Raw genomic sequence first — 16,314 nt, 5'->3', positions numbered from 1 at the left:
AGTCAGAGTACAAGGAGATAAGGTGTAAGGGGAAGAGAAGGGAGGCAAAGGCTAAAAAAAAGGCATATTATGAGCTGTATGAGAGGTTGGAAACTAACAAGGGAGGAATGGACCTGTACTGATTGGCTAGACAGAGGGGCCGAGCTGGGAAAGATGTGTAGCAGGTAAGGGTGATAAAGGAGAAAGATGGAAAAGTACCCACAAGCGAGAAGAGTGTGTTGAGCAGATGGAAAGAGTACTTTGAGAGGTTGATGAATAAAGAGAATGAGAGAGAGAGAAGGTTGGGTGATATGGCGACAGTGAATAAGGAAGTGCAATGGATTAGCAAGGAGGAAGTAAGGATATCTATGAAGATAATAAAGAACGTAAAGGCCATTGGCCCTGATGACATACCTGTGGAAGCATGCAGGTTTAATGAAATCTTGGAAAAGGAGAGGGGATGCCTAAGTAGTGGAGAAGAAGTATAATGGCCCATATTTTTAAGAATATGGGGAACGTGCAGAGCTGTAGTAACTACAGGGGTATAAAATTGATGAGCCACAGCATGAAGTTATGGGAGCAAGTTGTGCAAGCTAGGTTAAGAAAGGAGGTGATGATTAGTGAACAGGAGTATGGTTTTATACAAGGAAAGAGCACCACAGACGCAATGTTTGCTCTGAGGGTGTGGATGGAGAAGTAAACAGATGGCCAGAAGGAGTAGCATTGTGTCTTTGTGGACCTGGAGAAAGCATACGACAGGATGCTTCAAGGGGAGCTGTGGTATTGTATGAGGAAGTCGGGAGTGGCAAAGAAGTATGTAAGAGTTGTACAGGATATGTACAAGGAAAAGTAATAGTGATGAGGTCTGCGGTAGGAGTGACGGATGCATTCAATATAGAGGTAGGATTATGTCAGGGATTGGCTCTGAGCCCTTTTACATTTGCAATGATAATGGACAGGTTGACAGAGAAGATAAGACAGTAGTCCCTGTGGACTATGATGTTGCTGAGGACATTGTGTCTGTAGCGAGAGTAGGGAGCAGGTTAAGGAGACCCTGGAGAGGTGGAGATATGCTCTAGAGAGGAGAGGAATGAAGGTCAGCAGGAACAAGACAGAATCATGTGAGTGAATGAGAAGGAGGTCAGTGGAATGGTGAGAATGAAGGGCGTACAGTTGGCGAAGGTGGATGAGTTTAAATACTTGGGATCAAAAGTACAGAGTAACAGGAATTGTGGAAGAGAAGTGAAAAAGAGAGCGCAGTCAGTGTGGAATGGGTGGAGAAGTGTGTCAGGAGTGATTTGTGACAGACAGGTATCAGCAAGAGTGAATGGGAAAGTTTACAGGGCAGTAGTGAGACCCGCTAGGTTATAAGGGTTGGAGATGGTGGCGTTGACCAAAAAACAGGAGACAGAGATGGAAGAGTTAAAGGGGTTAAGATTTGCATTGGGTGTGACGAGTATGGACTAGATTAAAAAGGAGTACATTAGAGGAGGAGCACAGATTGGACAGTTTGGAGACAAAGTCAGAGAGGCGAGATTGCTTTTGGACCTGTGCAGAGTGGAGATGCCAGGTTTATTGGGAAAAAGACGCTAAGGATAGAGCTGCCAGGCAAGAGGAAAAGAGTAAGGCCTAAGAGAAAGTTTATGGATGTGATGCAGGTGATGGGTATAAAATGGCAAGATGCAGAGGACAGGAAGATATGGAAAAAGATGATCCGTTCTGGCAACCCCTAACGGGAGCAGCCAAAAAAAGGAGAAGACTGCTTCTCTGTTTTTAGTCATTAGCACTAAAACATAAATAATATCATAGAATTTGTTACTAACCCTCACCTATTCTGTTTCTCGTCTTTGTACTCACAAAGCTACAACCCAAATGCCAAGTTGTGCGCCTGCCTAAGGAAAAGTCATCTCTGAATGAGGAGCACTGGAATTATCAGTTAGAAAGATCCTTTTATCAAATTGGCTGGCCCAGCACTGACTCAGCTGTGGAATGGCCAATAGCAGGGAAGCAGCTTGATGGTAAAGGTCTCCAGGACTCTGAACAAATCAGAATCCTATTATTTGAGATAATCTACTCTTGAATTTTGTTCTGTACTTGTACTATTACCATTGTATTGTATTAAGAATTACTTGTGTTCTGTTCTGTACATTGCATTTACCTCATTTTTTGACACCCTCTGCACACCCAGCCTTCCTGGAAAGGAATTGCCTCTCCTAAGATTTCTTCCATTTTTTTCCCTACAAGAGTTTTTTTCAGGTGGAATTTTTTTTATTGTCTTCCTGGAGAGTCGTGGCAGGGGGGCTGCCAAAAAACAAGGCCTGTTATTAAAGTCCACTGTGGCACTACTTGTGTGATTTTGGGCTATACTAAAATAAATTGTATTGTATTGTAACTTAATATATTTCTATTTTCTTTGCCTGTGCTTCCATATGGTATTGATAAAGACATGAAAACAATGGTTGCACACATTTATCATCCGTGGACACCTGAAGATTAAGATTGTGAGCATTTGTCCATTCATTAAAGATGGTCCAAGTCATTTATTAAACAATTGGCTATAACTATACATACCGATTCATCTACATACAGAGATGTTGATCAACATCTGCTTGGTGTAACTAATGAATACACATGGCAAAATACTAATAGTTGCAGGAAGTTAATTGACCATGAAGATAAAGTAGATATCATTAACTTGTTAACGCAGAAACAACTGAAGAATTAGAACACACTATTTTAAAAATCTATCCACATGAAGTTGATTGCAGAAAAGCATAAAGATGTACTCCGAAATAAGATGAGACCCCTTACAAGTTCTGGACAGGTGTAAATGTGTCTTTGAAAAGTATACTGTGATGGAAGTAAATATATATAATATCCCATTATTTACCAGTGTTTTTGTTTAGGGTTTAGAATCTAATTTTAAGTCACTTAGTGTGCAGAATTGCTCATACTGGTAAAGTTCTGAAGAGAAAGGGATTAAGGAGACTGCTACTCTCTAATACGAGGTAAGACACAAAAACAACCGGACTGAGCGTGGAGCCTTCCTGGGAAACTGTCTGGAAGTTAGCTGGATGAACTATATCCCCTCCTACACACCCTCTCAAACCACCAACCGGCTAGGTATATCCTGTGAATAGCCCAGTCAGTATTTGCACAGCAATCACTACATGAGTTGCAGCGATAATGTTGAGTGAAATAATTGAACAGCAATCAACATCAAATTTCTCACGAATTTTCTCTTTTTCCGTAAAGCAGTTTTGACTGACAAAAACATTCCTGTCTTCATCATCCTCCCTATTCGCCCGATTTAGCTCCCTGTGATTTTAACTTGTTCCTGAAAATCAAAAGTGACCTGAAGGGAACACATTTTTCTTCAGTGGATGAAGAAAACAGCAAGCCTGTTGAAGAGCCTCAAGCAAGAAGACTTCCAGCACTGTTTCAATCAATGGAAGATATGTATGGAGTGGTGTAAAGATCGGGAGGGGGAGTATATAGAAGGTGAAAATGTTTAGAATGCTGTAATTCATCAATAAATATATTTTTTTTACCAATCCGGTTATTTTTGTTTCTCACCTCATATACTGTAATAAAAGACAACAAATTAAAAGCTCAGGATGAACTGCAATAGGCACAAACACAATTTTATTTGAGACAGAATATGGATTCTTCCTATCAGCATGGAAACACTGGGCACAGTTGTGGACTTTTTGGTTGGATTATCCCAAATAAGCGGTCTGATGGGTGTTTTATTTGTTCAAATCTTGACTGCTGGAGTTAAGAATGTCCACAAAGAGAATAACAACATAAATCAGCTGGAGCCCTTTTGTGGGCAGATAACATTGACCTGTCCTGCAGGACAGAATAATCCAGTGACTATGATGTGCTGAGTGTCTGTAGCCTTGGCATCTTCTTGCTTACAGAACATTCACTGATAGTCATTTATAGAGATGGACTAGTGCAATGAGGACACAAACGACGAAGAGGCTGGTGCAAAACGTGCATTGTACTGTGAAGTGCAATCAAGCTTTCCATGAATAAGTAATACAATGAAAAATCCATGTTGTTTGTGGAAGTTAAATATTAATATATATCTGAAAGAACATTAAATCCAAGACTAAAACTGAGTTAAAATCAATATACTTCCTTTGTTTATTCCCGAGAGCCCCTGTGCACTCCTCTCTTGTTTCCCCTGCTCACTCATTGGGTTCTCTCATCAGCGCTGAGACACAGGCAAGCATTGTTATTTTTTCAGTTTCGATGACAAATGGCTGAACTGATTGCATTTGCACATGAGAAAACAATCAGCCAACTTCCATGTTGCACACCCTGTGGTCAGGCACGACCACAGACCCCTAACTTGCTTCACTACAGTGATACAAGCTGCATTTTCAAAATCAAACCCGTCCAGGAAAGAATAAGGATGCACAGACCCCAAATAATCACAGGCATTTTCTTTTTCATGTTTGTCTCTTTCTGCTACACCTGGGTATCAAACTGTATGCTCTCTGGTGGATACAAGCACTACAAAATTGGTAGATGCAAACACTGCAACAGTACTGAACATGTGCATCTTCCGCGTGTGACTATTCATTCTGACTGTTCACAGCCCAGGCACGCTGTTACAGAAGCAAAACAGCAAGCACAGAGATCCTTCCTATTTATCTTTTCCTTCCTATAAACTATTTCATCACATGTAAACTTGTAATTACTTTAGTGTCTCAAACAAGTTCTGGTACGTTCAATATCATGGTGGTAGGATGAGGCTACAACTTAGTTTATAGGTTCTAATCCTAATCATATCTGTAGTTCAGTAAGGGGTTTTGAAGAAAGGAAATAAATAACAAATTGTAAAATAATGTTCTTCTTGTGTTTCAGTTGTGTGTCTGCAAAGCAATAAGGGACTACTTAAAGATTACTCAGCTACCACTATAACACAGTAGCATTAATCCGGCCCCATATTGGGGCACAAGCTGGTATAGCTGCTAACAATTCCGTTAAACTGGTAATGAAACTGCATATTCATTCACCCACTCTTAAGAAGAACCAGTGAATGCCTATATCTTTTGTTGGGACTGACATGAGTTGATCATATCCAAGAGAAAATATCCAATATAACTGTCATGTTTGACTGTGCATTGGTATACAAATGGATTGAGTCTCAGATTACTTTTCTTAGGTTCTGTTACCCATAATTGTGGAATGTGGGAATCCCACAAACAAATCCTTCATTCCTGCTGTAAAACGTCAAAGGGTAAATAAATTCCAAATGGCATTCTCAGAAAATGATCCTGGCCAAACGGTAGTAAAAGTTGCACTTAGCAAAGTATCACTATCTATTTTAATTGTCTGCCTGAGCTTTCTGCATCTAGTACGTAAAATACAGTGCTGTTTGAAATAGTGTAGATTCCTTCATTGTGTATATCTGATGTTAAAGAAGCTTGCAAATTTCAATGAAATCTGAAACTGATACAGATTTAACACTAGAATCTCCGAAGCCTATAAAAAAAAACTTGTAATCCAAGGCCATCTTAAATATCTTCGCAACTCTCCATTAGCGTCTTTTGTTTTGTAACTGCGTTGATCAGCACAAGCAGCAAGCAGCCTGCTATCCTAGGGCACAACGTTGATACAAATGCTTGAGTGGTGCAGCGGTAAGAACTGCCGACTCATAATTAAGAGGTTGCGTTATTCAAGTCTGGCTGCTGTTATTGTTACTACTATACAATAAAAACATACATTTATTTTGAGTCTGTAACAACCGGTGTATATTTATGGTAGTTGTAATGGTTCGTGGGGCGGCACGGTGGCGCAGTGGTAGCGCTGCTGCCTCGCAGTTAGGAGACCCGGGTTCGCTTCCCGGGTCCTCCCTGCGTGGAGTTTGCATGTTCTCCCGTGTCTGCGTGGGTTTCCTCCGGGCACTCCGGTTTCCTCCCACAATCCAAAGACATGCAGGTTAGGTGGATTGGCGATTCTAAAATTGGCCCTAGTGTGTGCTTGGTGTGTGGGTGTGTTTGTGTGTGTCCTGCGGTGGGTTGGCACCCTGCCCAGGATTGGTTCCTGCCTTGTGCCCTGTGTTGGCTGGGATTGGCTCCAGCAGACCCCCGTGACCCTGTATTCGGATTCAGCGGGTTGGAAAATGGATGGATGGTAATGGTTCGTGTTTTTTTTTTTTTTTTCAGTTTTATTCTCTCAGTCACGGTCATGCTCCCACCGACCTGTTTCCAAATAAAGACATGCTGTAACAGAGGTGAACTAAGATGAGGATGAGGGTTCTACATCGGAGAAAGAGAACAGAAGCCCTCCCTGCAAGAAACGTCCACTCACATATAAGAATAACACAGCCGCACCAGGCGTAAAGGCAAAAGTTGGCATGGTTTGGATGCAGCAGGTGTCATCCTGCCAATGGATAATATTGGTCAATCTGCCATGCATGTCTATCAACGAAACTGCAAGGCATGCCAAGCTTGCCAAGGCATCGTGCAAAGTTCTGTTTTTGATCATGTTTTGTGATGGTCTTTATATGAAAAACATTTATTTTACTTATATAAAAGCCACATTAAATGTTATTTACCTTGATTTATTTACTTATCATCCTACAACGTAAAATCACAAGTAGACTTCAGAGCTTCCTGCTTTTGATCGACATGCGAACATAGTAAATGTTCAAAGCTACTTAAGTATGCAAATGACTTTAGCTGCAGGTGTCGATAATGAGATTACGAGTTTTTTCATAAGCTTCAGGGATTCAAGTTTTAATGGGTTGTTAAGCAAAACACCTAAACTCACAAAGTATAAAGGATCTGAGTAGAACAGAGAGAGAGGGGAGAAATTCGGTGAAAGAAGGAAGACAAAGTACAGAGATTGGAAGAAAATCTAGATAGAGTGGGTCAAAAGTGTGAGTTGGTGTAGTGGAAAGGAGGTCAGGAGGCCCCATGGTGAGTGAGAGGAATGGTGGTCCTAATGGCAGGCTGCACTACTGAGCAGTGAAGGAGCAGGAGCGGCTGATGGCTCTTAGGATCATCACACAGATGGCAAGAGAAGGTGTTGGGACGATAAAGCCAGGCTGTGTGCATACCAACAGTTAGTGGCTGAGATGGCTGAGACACAAGACGATTAACACAAGAATCCCTGAAACATCAGCATCTTTTGTTTTGCAAATGTATCGATCAGAGTTCAGGTCTCTTTATCTGGGAGTGAGGTGCCTAGAGTTGTATAGAGTAATATTTTTATTTGGAACTAGCAAAATACCCGTTCTTCGCAGCGGAGAAGTAGTGTGTTAAAGAAGTAATGAAAAAGAAAAGCAAACATTTTGAAAATAACGTAACATGATTGTCAATGTAATTGTTTTGTCACTGTTGTGAGTGATGAGTGTTGCTGTCATATATATATATATATATATATATATATATATATATATATACACATATATATATACACACACACATATATACATACATACATACATATATATATACATACAGACACATATATACACACAAATACATATATATACATCCACACATATATATATATAAACATATATATACATACATATCTACATATACACACACACACACATATGAATTTTTATTTAGTCGACAGAATATTATTCCGGAATAAATCAACTCAAACCTTAAATAACTTATAATATTTTGCTCTCCATAAAAATATATCCTGTCTAAATTCTAAAAGTTAGAAATAAAGTAAACGTTAAAAGAACAAACATTCAAATTTCTTTACTCTTATGTAATTTTATATAAAAAATAAACTTAAATTTTAAATATCCCAAAAGATTTTGCTCTCCATTAAAATATATCCTGTCAAAATTATACAAATTCAAATATGAACATGGTGCATAACAAAACCTGGAAATATAAATAAAATTTGTTCTTTTCAGCAATAACAAATCAAATCATTCAGTTGTCTTTGCTCTTATGTCATTTTATCAGATTTGGACGCGTGGCATCTTTTTTTGGCAACAAGTTCGTTTATGTTTGGTGTGAGGTTCTGTGTTGTGGAGATTCTCAGGATGGACTGCAGGTGCTCATCAGTGAGGTGACTCCTGTGTGCTGTTTTGTCACACAGATATGTGCTACCAAACATGCACAAGGTTCGAGCCGCATGTAGATGGAGCTGGAGCATTTCTGCGGGAATGGAGTGAATAAACTGTGCAGGCCGTGCAGTATTGTACTTTGCCTTCAGTGTGCCATTACACTGCAGCTCAATCACCTCCATCTGAATCTGCACAGGTGCAGTTTCTACATCGACGGCAAATGGGTTTCGAAACAACTCAAAATTCTTTTTTGTTCTTCAAAGTCACCAAAGCGCCGTGCAAACTCAGTGCGCAGTGCGCTCAGTTTATCAGCAAAGTGCATATTTGGGAACACCGTTGTGCCGATTTGGTTCAAGATTACTTGGCAAAAGGGAAAGTGGGGCAAGTTGCACTGGTGCATTTGTGTCTGCCATAAAAGTAGCTTCACTTGAAATCACTTTGTGATTTTGCACGGGTAAAAACGTCTGCTGAAGTGTCAGATTCTTCTTTAACTCTTCTGCTTTCTGTATCTTGTGCATTGCATTCAGGTCTTTCAGGTTATCTTGATGTTTTGTCTCATAGTGCCGTCTTAGATTAAATTCTGTAATTACAGCCACATTAGCTCCACAAATGAGACACACGGGTTTACCGGCAATGTCAGTAAACATATACTCAGCCTCCCATCGGTTTTTAAAGGCTCTATGTTCAGAATCACCTTTTCTCTTCGGCATCGTGTGGGCTAGCTTCGCAATAACTTGCAGCATCATAAGCTAGACTTGATTAACGCGATAAATGTTCGGCAAGGCAGCTGAAGCGCTGCATTATGGGATCTGTAGTTTATCATGTTACCAGCGCTTCATATCCCCGGGCCATTAATAACAATAATACAGTATATAAAATGATCTCGCGGGCTGGATATAATTACACGCCGGGCCGGATGTGGCCCGTGGGCCTTGAGTTTGACATATATGGACTAAATAGAACTTGAAAAGATATATTTTTTTCGAATGTGATCACGCAATTCAGATCGAGTTGACACACACTACAGTACATCAAGCCCGCGTGCTATTGTGGTTTTGCCTGTGTGCCTCAATAAGTTACCCTCCCCTCGCTCTTACTTTTTTACCGTTCATCTAATGAATACACTGAGTATGGCTTTACCAAAACAATCATTGATCGCTAATAAAGTATCCATTATTCATAAAGCTTCAATTGGTGATCTGTCTTTCTGCGTTAACCGCATATTTTTTCATACGTCTCAAACCAAGGGGATGCGAGGCTAAAATGAATCGAGAAGCGCGCGTACATACTTAGTGCATCCCCTCTCGGGAATCGAACCTCGGAAGTCAGCGCTAGAGGCAAAGCCTCTACTATTGCGCCACGGCGTGCGATTTGTCTATTTGAGCGTAGCAGTGTAATTCGGTTTTTGTTCAGCACTCTTTGGAACTGTTGCTTTTTGTCTGCGCACTGCGTAAGTTCACGTGAGCCACTGAATATGGTTTTATATGTCACTCGCTCGCTTCTAATTGTTTCGCTGCCTTCTTAATTATATAATGCATGTTTTCTTCAGCGCTTTTTGTAGCTCTTCCTGGTTTTCTACGTAATGCGTGATTACGTGAGAGGCATGATAATGTCACACGCAACTCTGCCCCCCACGGCTTTTGAGCTCAACTCCATTACAGTAAATGGAGAAAAATAGCTTCTAGTTATGACCATTATGCGTAGAATTTCTAAATGAAACCTGCCCAACTTTTGTAAGGAAGCTGTAAGGAATGAGCCTGCCAAATTTCAGCCTTCTACCTACACGGGAAGTTGGAGAATTAGTGATGAGTCAGTCAGTCAGTCAGTGAGGGCTTTGCCTTTTATTAGTATAGATACATACATTTCATGTATGTTCCATGTCTACAACAATCTAAGTAAATGTAGGATGACAGGAACTATACTATTCCATACTATACTAATAATGATGTGAAGTGTATAATGTGAAGACTTTAGTTCAAATATCACTTTTATTCAAGAAAAGAACCAAAGAAAAAAAAAAGGATTCATGTTGCCGTCAATGAGTTAAAAACCCAATCTCAAACGTCAATTGACAGGAAGTTGATGTGTATTTTTAAATGGTGCAGAGGAAAGAACTGCTGCCTTATAACCCAAAGGTTCTGGGTTCAAGGCCAGCTACTCCGTGTGTTCAGTAGTGAGCTGCTATTACTATTACTAAAATAAATTAAAAAGATACATTTGATTTGAGTCTGTAACATCCAGTATAAATTTTAGCTACTTGCAAACGTTAGCGCTAGTTTTTTTTATTATTCAGTTTTATTCTATCAGTGACGTTCATGTGGTACAACAAACATGCCTCTCCCTCTCTGAGTTGAGTAGTGATGACCACAGTTTTTTCGTAGGCTTCAGGGGTTCTAGTGTTAAAGTGAATTATATGTGTTTATGTGTGTGACAACCATTGAACATGCCCATTCAGCTCTGATATGTGTGTAATAATTCCCTAGGCCAACATTATGTCCAGCACCAGAAATTTGTTTTGGGAACCTATAGTACTAGGGTGTTATATTGTGTTAGCCATTATGGATGTAGTGAGAATTCAAGCAAAATATGCAAGTTTCAAGACAACTCAGGCCCCTTCTTCTAGCAAGATGTAAACATTTTGTGGACCTCAAATTTAGATTCCATTTTGTTAATTATATCAATGGCAGTGAGCCAGGCTCATCACTGAAAAAACAGCATATTCTGAGAATAATTTTGAATGTCAGACCCAGGACTTCTTCAATTTTAATTTGATGGATCTCCTCTTTACAGCGATGTAGTTTATTTTTAAATAGTCTTTCGGGCCTGCTAATGTCAAAATATTTCTTTCAACTTGGGATGTGAGAATAAAATTTTTAAACATTTGACCAATTCGAGGTTAAAACCCACTGAGGAATTTACAACTGTGACTGAGCCCCACCCAATCCTACCTTTACCCCAAATTACAGTGTGTTTTATGAAAAAAATAAAGTTTCAACATAGCCTCCTTGTGAAAATGCAGGCAGACAATATAAATCAAATTTCCACAACTGAAACAACTCAAGTGTAAGCGATCTGTGACAGACCTGATAGAATAAGTTTTGAAACCTTTCCTCAATTTTCCTCCCCATTTTACAAGCACTAATGACATACATGGTCAGGGTTAATAAATAAGGTAAGTGCTCCCTCACTGGCAGTTGCACTTTTTATAACAAAGCCAAGGAAGCAGAAATGAGGTTATAGTCAAGTAGTGAGTAAAGACAGTAGGAAAAAAGTGTAACTTAGTGAGAACTGACATCTGCAAGTGCAGTAGAAGTGATCTGACAAAGAAAAAAAAGTGTCAGAACTTTCTCAAGGTCAGGACACAATATGTTGAGTACAATAAGCAATATTTAACATCGTGTAAATGTCAATGACCAGAGGCTGCTTCAACCAATTTAAGCATTAATGGTGTTACTTCAAGCTGTGCTTCTGGTTTTGCTTTCCGGTGATACACAAAGCAGAGCAGCAGATTGTTCAACATTTTACTTTTCATTATGGAAATTTCTGGGTGTTTGTAAAACATTGTGTTTAAAACCGAAGGGCTTGTGCCCTAGTTATTATTTTTCTCTTGGTTCCTACGGGAGCAGCATCACAGATTTGGATTGCTTTACTACCTTCACTTCAAAGTATTTAGAATTTGTCACCAAAGAACTATGTAAGATGGTCAGTTACTTCTTGGCATTTGCTGTATCATAGTTTTTAATTACTGCACAAGGTTACCATGTTCCTAAAAAAATATAGCCCAAGGTCTGCTAAAAAAATAGCAATTTTTTTATCAAAATGAGCCCAATGCCTGAGGCAGACAAAATAAAACACTGGAAAGCGGAGTGCGTGTGTGGTATCAGAGAGAGAGGGTTTGCTACATACCATCAAAGCCCAAGGGCTAGGGCTTTGATTGTGCACTTTGAGACATTTCAGAATGACAGAATGGCAATATATCATTTCACAAGTTTAGTCCACAACTTTAGTTAATTGAACATACATCTTTAAACATAATAATTTTACTTTCCTTTAAAGATTCAGAACTCTTAAATGTTTCTTTTTTCTGAAACAGCATCAAATTTAAATCTCAGACTTGGTTCAACACATCAGTTAATATATTGCCATTTTGTAAACTACTGTATTTCTTTCTCTCTGAAAGCATCCTCAAAATATATGAAGAACCACATTAATATCAATATTGATCCTAGATCAATATATCTTGGACCTCCACTTTATTTACGTCAAATATTTTATCAAAACAGATATTTTATGAGGGAAACATACGGTAAATATGCCTAATGTTAGTAGAACATCTGTTTGCTTGCTTTTTACTTAGTATATATTTCAAGTATGTCATTACAATACTAAAAATACTAATCCAACACTGTTTGGAACAACAGCAAATATATAAAAATTAAATTAAAATTAAAATATATTAAAAATATAATAAATATTAAAATATATTCCATATTCAACAGACATGTGTTTATATTTATGACTCAAAACAGAACCAAACACCTTACAGCTTCATTCAATAGGTTGACACTTTTTGACCTAGTATAATTGCCACAGTTTAACTCATTGCACTTAAACATATATTTAATACTTACCTATACTGTGAAAATGCCACCTGAAGAATATTTTTTCAGGAAGAAGCTGAAGTACTTTCTGCAAGATAAATGAAAATATTATAATTACATTTTAGTTTCATTAAACAATTACAGCATATTTGCACATTATATACCTATTCACAATTTCAGTAATACTTTAGCTACACTTTCTTGTATTGATAAGGCATTCTCAAAAAACAATATCAGCTACATCTTTTGCTGCATCTCTGAATCTTTCAATTTCCAGTCCTAGTCTAAAAAAGTGGGGTGCTGAAAACAATAAAGGAACAGATGGTATGTTGACATTTTTCTACCTGTGTAAACTAACTGGAGACATATACTGACACTCAGCATCACTACTCTACATAGTTCTGAGAGCTATATGAAGAAAAAGTCCATTCCTCAAGTATTTTAAAATATCAAAAGAAAAGGGTTATGCAACGGCCCAACAAGCTTATTTTAGAATAGCAGTAATGAATTTTTTTCAGATTCTGAAGCAGATTTGGGGTGATTCTCATAAAGAAACCTAGATTTCATCAAGTTTTACATAATGCAAAATTATAGCTTTCCAAATTAGTTGTGAAAAGTGGGTTTGGATTCTTTCAGTTGATTAATATACATTAATGCATGAACAAAATAATGTAGGGTATCACAAAAGATTTACTTTTATCTAGGGATGCTTCAATCAGGATTTTTAAGGCCAATACCAATCATCAATTTCATGTTACTAGAATTTGGTGACTCCGATGTCAATTCCAATTTTTTCTTTATCCTTTAACATTTTTTACATTAAGCCCCTAAATCATCTCAAATGAAGAAGGACTTATTTTCTGTGTTAAAGTGTTAACTAGGTATGCTCCAACCAATTGGCCACCAATCAAAATTTACAAATTTAATTAAAAAAAAAAAAAAGTTGATTGGTGATCAGTAAAAAGGCTGATCACAGCAGAAATCAATATTTTTAGCTCCTACTTTTCTAAGCTTCACAATAATCTAGTTGCGGTGCTCCTTCACACAAGGTTTTATGGTATTCTTTTGCAAAAAAATTCCAGCAATGTAAACAAGTGTATGTACATGCACATACATACATACATATATATATATATATACTGTGTATATATATATATATATATATATATATATATATATATATATATATATACACACACTGTGAGTGGAAAAAACACACCAAAATGTTTTTCATCACATAGTCGGCTGATTTACTTAATGTTTGATACAAAGTGTATGTAATATGTTTTCCAACAACAGTTGTATTAATTACTCACAAGTTTATACAATGTTCCAAATTTTATCAAAATCGGCCGACTATTGTTGAAGATGTGATGAAAGATGTGTTTTTTTTCCACTCACAGTCCTCTTTAATAAAACCCCTGTGTGCATCCAGGTCTTCGTGTGTGTATCTTCTGGTGAAGTGCACATGAGCAGGTCGTGCTGCACATTGTACCGTGCCCCGCCCATTCGCTCCGCGACGTGGACGCACACACACTGGAAGCTGGGCGCGCAGTGAATGGCCTAGCCGCTGCTGTGCATGATAAGCAAATAAATCACACACACTGGAAGCTGGGCACACAGTGAATGGCCCTGCCACGGCCGCGCATGATAAGATATAAAGGACACCATTGCTGTGGAGAGTGCTGATTGGGTAGTCGCTGCAGCGCACATAAAATCCATTGTTGGGGAGACGCCACACATAAAATAATTAGCTGCACACCCCCACAGATTAAAATACTTGCTGGGGAACTGCACAGTACTTGCTGGAGAGACGCCACAGGCACGTTTATAAGCAGCACGCCACACATTACATCAGTTGCTGGGGACACTCTGCTGATTGCCCACTGTTGTGACAGAAAATTAGTCATATTACGGACATCAAAGCCAGTATTACTGTCAGAGAAAATTACAGGTTTTATGGAAATACAAGCCAGTATTACTGTAGGAGAAAATATTACGGATGTATCTACTATCAACATGCCACCCAAAAAAAATGACACGTCAAGTAGGGCAAAAGACACAGACAATCAAATCCTATATAAGCAACATCTCCCGGAAGAACGGTCAGCTCAACAAGTAAACATCAACAAAAGAAACGCTGAAAGACGAAGAAAAATAAGAGCAAATAGATCAATTGAAGAAAAAGAAAATGACTCAGAAAAACGCTAAAAGAGAAAGACTCAGAAGAGCAAACCATAGAAAAGGTTGGCATTTACTTGCCAGAACCTGTATTCAGCCACAGTCAGTTATATGTTGCATTATCAAGAGTTAGAAGTTTTCCAGATGTTGTAGTCAAGGTTGTAGAGATTCCTGAACAAGGCAAACTGTTGTCAAACTCAGACAGAATATTTACAAGAATTGTTATCTATAATGAAATTGTATAGAAAAAATTCATGAGGTAAAAAAATCTAAAAGACCATATTGTGTCTTACAGACTGTTACAAAGTTTAACACTAAGGCAATATTAATTATACTTACTGTATTGTCACATACGTTTCTATTTTATTTTTATTATTCTACTTTAGGCTTCTAGAAAAAATATTTTTGACAAAAAAAAAATTAAGACAAGAAACAGAATGAGGTCAAGGTCCCTTGCCATTTAATATAGACAGTGTTACTACTAATGTTTATGCACTACTGTTCTAGCGCCCGTTATTGTAACGGGCTTAATGTCTAGTGTATATATATATATATATACTAGCAGAATACCAACCATGGCGGAGAAGTAGTCGCTTAAAGAAGTTATGAAAAAGAAAAGGAAAAATTTTAAAAATAACGTAACATGATTGTTAATGTAATTGTTTTGTCATTGATATGAGTGTTGTTCTCATATCTATATATATATATCTATAAATATATAGAAGAATACCCGCACTTCACAACGGAGAAGTAGTGTGTTAATGATGTATGATATGTGTGTGTGTGTGTGTGTGTATATATATATATATATATATATATATATATGTATAGCTTTGGTCACTGAGTGCAAGTGAAAAATAATAAAATATAGTCTATAAGTTACTAGCAAAATACCCGCACTTCGCAGCGGAGAAGTAGTGTGTTAAAGAAGCAATGAAAAGAAAAGGAAACATTTTGAAAATAACGTAACATGATTGTCAATGTAATTGTTTTGTCACTGTTGTGAGTGATGAGTGTTGTTGTCATATATATATGACAACAGTATATATATACATATATATTTATTTACACACAAACACATAAAAATATATATATACACTAGCAAAATACCCGCGCTTCGCAGCGGAGAAGTAGTGTGTTAAAGAAGCAATGAAAAAGAAAAGGAAACATTTTGAAAATAACGTAACATGATTGTCAATGTAATTGTTTTGTCACTGTTGTGAGTGATGAGTGTTGTTGTCATATATATATATATATATATATATATATATATATATATATATATATATTTACACACACATAAACATATATATATATACATATCTATACATATACACATATACATACATATATATCTACATATATACACATACATACACACACACACATATATAAACATATATATACATATACATACATATCTACATATATACACACACAGCTATTTCGTATCAGTGCAATACGCTGCTTGTTAAAACGGATAACTCCCGCTCTTAC

At 37.7% G+C, this 16,314-nt stretch overlaps 1 protein-coding gene across 1 annotated transcript in view; it reads right to left on the bottom strand.

Annotated features, from left to right (window-relative positions):
• ralgapa2 (Ral GTPase activating protein catalytic subunit alpha 2) overlaps positions 1–16,314 on the bottom strand; it is a 627,566-nt gene that overhangs the window by 487,328 nt on the left and 123,924 nt on the right. The window contains exon 4 of the mRNA XM_039749771.1: positions 12,667–12,724. Within this exon, the coding sequence (XP_039605705.1) occupies positions 12,667–12,724 (58 nt within the window). The remainder of the gene's footprint in view (positions 1–12,666; positions 12,725–16,314) is intronic.

This window comes from Polypterus senegalus, chromosome 3 (assembly GCF_016835505.1).
Source record: "Polypterus senegalus isolate Bchr_013 chromosome 3, ASM1683550v1, whole genome shotgun sequence".
Taxonomy (NCBI): domain Eukaryota; kingdom Metazoa; phylum Chordata; class Cladistia; order Polypteriformes; family Polypteridae; genus Polypterus; species Polypterus senegalus.
Note: the sequence above shows the minus strand (reverse complement) of the source record. Positions and strands in the feature narration are given on the sequence as shown.